At 29.3% G+C, this 7,156-nt stretch overlaps 1 protein-coding gene across 1 annotated transcript; it reads right to left on the minus strand.

The window, feature by feature from the left end:
• Window positions 1-1,340: 1,340 nt before the first annotated feature.
• Window positions 1,341-3,253, minus strand: LOC111412034 (cytochrome P450 94C1-like). Its single transcript, XM_023042770.1, has one exon. The coding sequence runs from the start codon at window positions 3,212-3,214 to the stop codon at window positions 1,688-1,690; it is 1,527 nt and encodes a 508-aa protein (XP_022898538.1). The 5' UTR covers window positions 3,215-3,253; the 3' UTR covers window positions 1,341-1,687.
• Window positions 3,254-7,156: the final 3,903 nt, after the last annotated feature.

Raw genomic sequence — 7,156 nt, forward strand, 5'->3', positions numbered from 1 at the left:
GGTAATTTTCCAAAATAGCCATAGGCTGGGACCGTTTGTATAAATAAGTCCACTCAAAATTTTTTTTATTGTGCGTGTGTGTATATATATATGTGGACCCAAGGGCCGGGGGTAATGGGGGTCACTTGATCCCCAACTTTTGAGATTTTCTCCCTTTTTTTTTTTATAAGGTCATGTTTGGTGTCGATTGAAATTTAAATTTTAATCTAAATTAAAGTTAATAATTAATTTTAATAACTTATTTCCTGGATTCCTTAACTTTTAAAATTTTATCAAAATTTACTAAAAATCGAACTTTAATCCCCACCAAATAGAGACAAAATCATAATAAATTTGAATTTTCTCTCTTTTTTATTACTCTATCTTATTCTCTCCCTGAAATCTTTTATCCAAATCTTAACTCTTCTATTTTTTTAAAATTTGTCTATAATTTCTCTACAATTATTACATCTACTACAAATTTTCACTTTTCAATCAAATTTTCAACTAATTAGAATCTAAATTTGCATTTTCTCCTATCCTATTTATGTATATAGCACGTGTCTAAACTGATTATATAAAATTTAACTTATATCTAATGAATTGTGTTTATTTGACTGATTATTAGTATTGAATATTGGTTGTTTGTTTTTTCTTTTGATTATTTGAATTAATTGTTTGTATCAAATACACAATTTTTTAAAACACAAATATACATTTTCTTGTGATGAGCAAAGTATTAAAAAAATTATTGTTCAAAATCAAATAAATGAAAATGATTAGTAAAATATTAATGAAGAAATATTTTTGAAATGTAAATCTACATTTTTTAGGTCAAATATGAATCATTCAAAAATAAAAAACAAAGTATTCGATTTGTACAAAGTTTGATTGTGTCTCCCTAACTCATTTTGTAAGTAACCAGGCATCACCCATTGTTCAAAATTATTTTGTATAACAATGAACAAGATAAAAGATGGACTGTAAAATGGAAAAATTAGTCACGACCGTAACATATTCTTGGGCTATTCGCCTACTCACTGGTGTTATGATCTTGAGAGAGAAAATCGTATGTCATCTTTGATACTATGCTCTTTGGAAGAGGGGGAGAATTCTACACAATATCAATTTCGGGAAATTCTACATGTTCCTATTGTTCTAATGTTCCCAAAAGCTTCAAGCCAAAATTCTCCGGTCACACAAATTGTGACTCACAAAAAAGTTGAACAAATTCAGTCTATTCTAAGTAACTTCATCCCACGAGGACCATACATGCTCGCTTTTCAACCTAAACGTTTTTAATTATACTTGAAAAAAGTTTTCTTAAAAGTATACTTATTCTAATATATTAATAATTTCAAAGTGTGAATCCAACATTTTCAAGACACTTCGAGATCCAAAGTTAACAAAATAATTTTACAAACATTAGAGAATTGCAGAAACTTGTGGTCCTAAACCCACCACCTTATCCACTGCACATTGAATTGTTTTCTCGTGCTTCTAACTACAATATCTAAAGTTTAAACAATGAGAATAAGGCCTGGGTTCAATGCATCTACGTCCGACATTCATTTTCCTAATCCCCATCAAGATTTTAAGATGTAGCGAAATCATTGAATAGAATATACAATATTGTTTAGCAGCATGGAAGATTGTGTCACGAGATTGTAGATTTTGATGAAAAAATGTTTGATCAAGAAATGTCTCGTCACTGATGATTTTTAGCCAGGTTTTTGATAGTTTGAGTGCGACCATTGATTCCTTGTACGAACACAGGCAAACCATTTTTGACTGTAGCAGTCAGGCCCGGCGTGAACTTAAGAGTGTGACTTGGGTTAGCCATTTGGATATCAAACTGCCTAATCAAAGACAAAGCAACATTTTTCATTTCCACCAATGCCATTTCTTTACCCAAACAAACCCTAAACCCGGCCTGAAATACTGGGTACTTGAAAGGATTTACTTGCTTGAAAATCCCATCTTGTATCCATCTTTCAGGCTTGAATTCAAGGCAATCCGGGCCCCAAATTGTTTCCATTCTGCCCATTGCATAGGGATGGTATGTAACCCTAGTGCCTTTTGCTACAAACGTACCATCTGGGAGAATATCATCTTCTTGACAGAACTTTGAATCAAATTGAACTGGTGGAAATAGTCTCATGCTCTCATGTACTGCTGCTTGAAGATAATGCATTTCCTTCAATTGCTCAAAACTCGCAACATCTTGAGTTTTCGACCCCATTATTCGGTCTGATTCTTCTCGAATAGCCAGCATGACATGTGGATGATTTGACAATAGCCAGAAGAAAGTGGTTAAGGCTGAGGCAATGGTGTCTCGACCTGCCAGGACAAAGCTTATGACAATGTCCCGGAGGAATTTGTCGTCGTCTATATTCGCCATAAATCTCGACAATAGGTCTTCATGAGAGGAGACATCCATGTTTCTTTTGTGCTTGATCAGCTCCTCAGCTAGGACATTAACCAATTTAATGGTTTCTCTCAGTTTCTTCTCACTGCCTAAATTGAAAAATCTTTTGATTTTCCAGATCAATGGTGATACTGTCAATGCGCGCTCAGCTGATAATTTTGATGCAAGATCAAAGGCCACTGCAAATTCTGAATCCGGTAGTGACAATTTTAGGCAGCCGGGGTCTAGTCCGAATGAAAATTTGCAAATGCTATCGAATGAAAATCTTCGAAACACGTCTTGTAAATCAAGAACACCATTTTCTTTACCAGCAAAAGAGGAAAATACAGGAATTAGCCTGGAACGAATTTCAGACACTACAATCTCAAATGCATATGATTTTACAGAAAGATTGCTTAGTTCTAGACTTGCCATTTTCCTCTGGAACTTCCATAAATGGCCATCCACGTTGAAAATCCCTCTCCCCAGAAGATCACCCAAAATGGATGAAAATTGTTTGCCTTTTGGGTAATTATCAAACCTTTTTTTGAGCATGTACTCAACATTTTCTGGATTGGCAGTGATAATATTACCAAGAATGTGAACACGAATTGTTCCAGTTTTTGATTTTTTCAGAAGATGAGAGTACCAATCACACAAATTACTGAATTCCAAGGACCACCTTGAACTGACAAAACATTGACAGATTTCACAACTACACCATGGCTTCAATCTCAGAACAAAAACCGAGAGAGAGACAATACAGAAAGAGGCTATAGTAATGAAGAATAAGAACAAACGTAACCACGTGAAAGCTTCAAAAATCATTGTTACAGAATAATTTTAGAGAGAGAAGAAGCGGAAGGATCTGAGAAGAGGCAAGAAAGAATGAGATTGATGGACATCAAAGGCTATGGTTTTATATTGTTGGAATGTAGCCTATTGTCATTTTCACTTTTCAGTGTAAAATTATACTGTTTTTTTCCGTGTATTCACGTAAAGAGCACCACCTTGGATTTGCTTTCAGAATTTGACTCCAGTTCTTGGCACGAGGCCAACGGGAAAATCGGCATAAATAACGCGTGCGTTAAATAATTAAAATGACGTGTAGCTTATGTCCGTAACTACACAGGAGTTAACGTGCATTAATTATGACCAAGTAGACTGCAATAATTAAAGGTTAAATATAAGTAAAATATATTTTAATTGCATGAACTGTCTTGTAAATTGTTATATTTATGTTTATACTTTTATTTATCGCATTTTTCATCAATCATTTATTATTTAATATATCTTCTTTCATACAACGATTTTTGTCCAAAATTATATCAAGAGAGTAAAAAAATTTATTTAGGGAGACGCTATATATATCTACTTTTTAAGAAGAAAAATATATTTTATTTTTAACTTTACGTAATTTACTTAAATACACACATATAAAATTATATATAAATATATCACTCTAAATCCATCCACTAATATTTATTTTCATTAAATTCTTTTGAATGTTTTATATTCTTTTCAAATTTATGTTTAACCAAAAACTGTAATATTAATAAAATATCCTCTTCAAATAAAGCTAAAAAGATAACGAAAGAGACACCATTAAAGCAAGTAAATGCAACATAGCAATAGAGGCAAAGTTATGGAGCATTTTATCGTTTCTTTGAGGGTTCTGGCCACACATTATAAAGGAAGGTCCACAAGGAGGAGAATTACATCACAAATGTTTCATCCAAGTGTGTATAAACTGTGACCGTATTCGCATTTACCTGAGTGGTGAATCAGAGGGAAAGACAACCACTCCTCAAGATTAGTCAGACGAAACTCGGACATCCGAGTTACAAAAAAATAAATATATGAAGAATATGTAATTAAAATGATGTTAGATAACTATTTAAAAATATATTTTTTTGAAAGAATGTGAGTCAAATTGGGCCTAAATATAATACTCTCTAATTTAAAGAGTCAATCCTTAAAATTTTGTTCTATAAAACTTTTTAAATTAATATTTTAAAATAAAATGTATTTGGAGAGACAAACTTACTCTCTATAATGCACTCATTGGAAAGAAGTTGGAGAAAACAAAAGATAGAAAAAAATAAAAAATACTTTTTGAGAGTAGTAAAACTAAAAGAAAAATATAAAGCCTCTTGAAACATTTAAAATTTTTGGCTATCTAAAGTTATAGATGCTTTCTAAATTGCTAAATTTGCTTTTTAAAAATAGGGAATATCTTGGAGATATTCTTCAAATCATGCTCCAAAAAACTTTTTAAATTAACATTTTAATTTAGAGAGTAGGTTTGGTGCTCCAAACTCACTCATTATAATTAAATGCATTCAAAGTGTTTCAATTTTCAATGTAGAAAAATACTAAAATAATCTAAAGAAAAGGTAGTTAAAATAAAAGATAAAGAAAAATAATAAACATTTTTTGGGAGTAGTAACATTAAGGGTGTGTTTGATACACCCAAATTTTTCATAGAAAATGGAAAATCAATTCCAACTTCCACTTTTGCATTGTTTGATAGCATTTTTTTCCTAGAATTCATTTTTCACTTTTTTTGCCACCTAAACTAAATTCCACATATTCCTTGAATTGGAATTCTCACAATTATATGGTGAGAATTCCAACTCCGATCACTGTACCAGTTTTTTGTTTTGTTTTTGGCAATAGAAACGAATTCTGAGAATTATTGTAAAAAAATATTTCCATTTAATTGACATTTTTCATGTAAAACAAAGTCAAACGAATATCAAAAGATAGATGATTTTCTTGGAATTTTTTTGACAATGGAAACAAGTTTCATCTCCAATACCAGTAAATTCTATCCCCTTAATTGACAATTTTAATATAAAATAGGGCCAAACGAACACTAAAAAATACTTTCATTTCAACATTTTCCACGTGGAAAATTATACTAATCAAACACAATAATTTACAATTCCCAGAAAATAATTTCTAAGTAATTCAATTCTCTAGAATTCGTTTTCAATTCAATTCAATTTCATCTTCGCAATCAAACGGATCCTAAGTATTAAATATAAAGAGTTTGTTGGAATACTTCAAAATTTTAATTATCTAAATTTGTAGATATTCTTCAAATGATAATATATACTTTTTAAAAATAGAGTCTCTTAATGATGCTCCTACTCCCTTTATGTACTTTCAAACCTTTGAATCCAATATTCCTACTTTGGTTTTTACAAAATGAATTTTTAGGTGTCTGTCATTGCATCAAACTTTTTTTTTTTTCCTATTATTATGTTAATCTTCTACAACATATATGTCAAATTTCAAGGATAAATTACTGTTATTTATACTATGAAAATTGTCATACCTAATTTTTCTGCATTGAGAACAGCTTAGAAATTGTCACGCAACATTATCAAAAACAACTATTCACACCATATTTAAATTAAGGCCAAAACATCTTTTATTACTAACTTTAATCTTTTTGAACACCAGATTATATTATATGCTACTAAACAAACAAAAACATAAAAATTTGTTTTGAAACTTATTCTGCATTTAGCTTACCATAGTTACGTTATAAATTGTAAGCCTCTCCGTATCTATTCTTTCATAACTGCTGCCTAACATCTACAATTTCTAAGGTATAATCTCACAAACTCGGCATTGAGGGTAGTAGTGATTGTTCATGCTTTATGGAGTTCTATCTTTTAATTTTTTGTCTATAGAATTAGTTATTAAATTGTGAGAAAGTTGATGTTATATATAATGGGGATGAATATAGTGTTTTCTTTTTCTTTTTTTTTTATAAAGAAAAATTAAAATTGTAATATGGATAAATTTAGAGTAGGATAAATATATATAAAAATAGTATGTATGTATAGTATTTGCGTGAATAAAATTAATAAGGGCAGAATTGAAATGTGATTTTTTTTAATATTAATAGAAATAGAGTGGAATAGATATTTAACATGGTGAATTTAAATAGCGGCTTCCATTATTTATCCCTCAATTTAAAGCACGCACTAATAAATTTTTTGGACAAAAATAATAATTAAGAATAACATTTGTTAATTGATAAAAAACTAAAAATAAAAAATGTGATAGAAAAAGGTTAAGTGTGTATATATATATATATATAAATGTAGTCTTAATTAAATAATGTTTACCTCAAGTGCTAGAAATCTATATTAGTAAATTTCATCTTTGGTAAAAATCTATATTAACGGTAAAAATTCCATCTTTGTTAAGATATGGAAATGGTGATGGTTATATTCATACCATTTTTTTTATAAATATATTATATTTTAATTATATTGAAGGTCATTAATTTTTATTCATTTTTAAATTTATATCCTTAATCTTTTCTTTATCACATTCTTATTTTTTTTACATTTTATTAATCAAAAAGTATTGTCCTTAATAATAATTGTCATCCAAAAATATTGTTAACATGCTTTAAAATAATGGTCAAATATTTAATTGTATTATTATTATTATTATTATTATTATTTAAAAATACTATTGATAAATAACTCTTTTTTACTCTATTCTAATGAAAAATTTGAAGAGAAATCAAAATCAGGAACAATTTATTTTAATTTATGAATAAGAATGCGATGAAAAAAAGTTTGAAACATAAATGTTGTAATATGTAAAAAATCATATTAAAAACTGTGGTGTGACATACTTAGCAATATGGAAATACTACCCAACATGATTTTGGGCTAATTATCTTGACAAGTTTGACATTTTAAGATAGAGTCGTAATACATAATATAATATGAGAGCCGA

The sequence above is a fragment of the Olea europaea genome, chromosome 16 (genome assembly GCF_002742605.1).
Source record: "Olea europaea var. sylvestris chromosome 16, O_europaea_v1, whole genome shotgun sequence".
NCBI lineage: Eukaryota > Viridiplantae > Streptophyta > Magnoliopsida > Lamiales > Oleaceae > Olea > Olea europaea.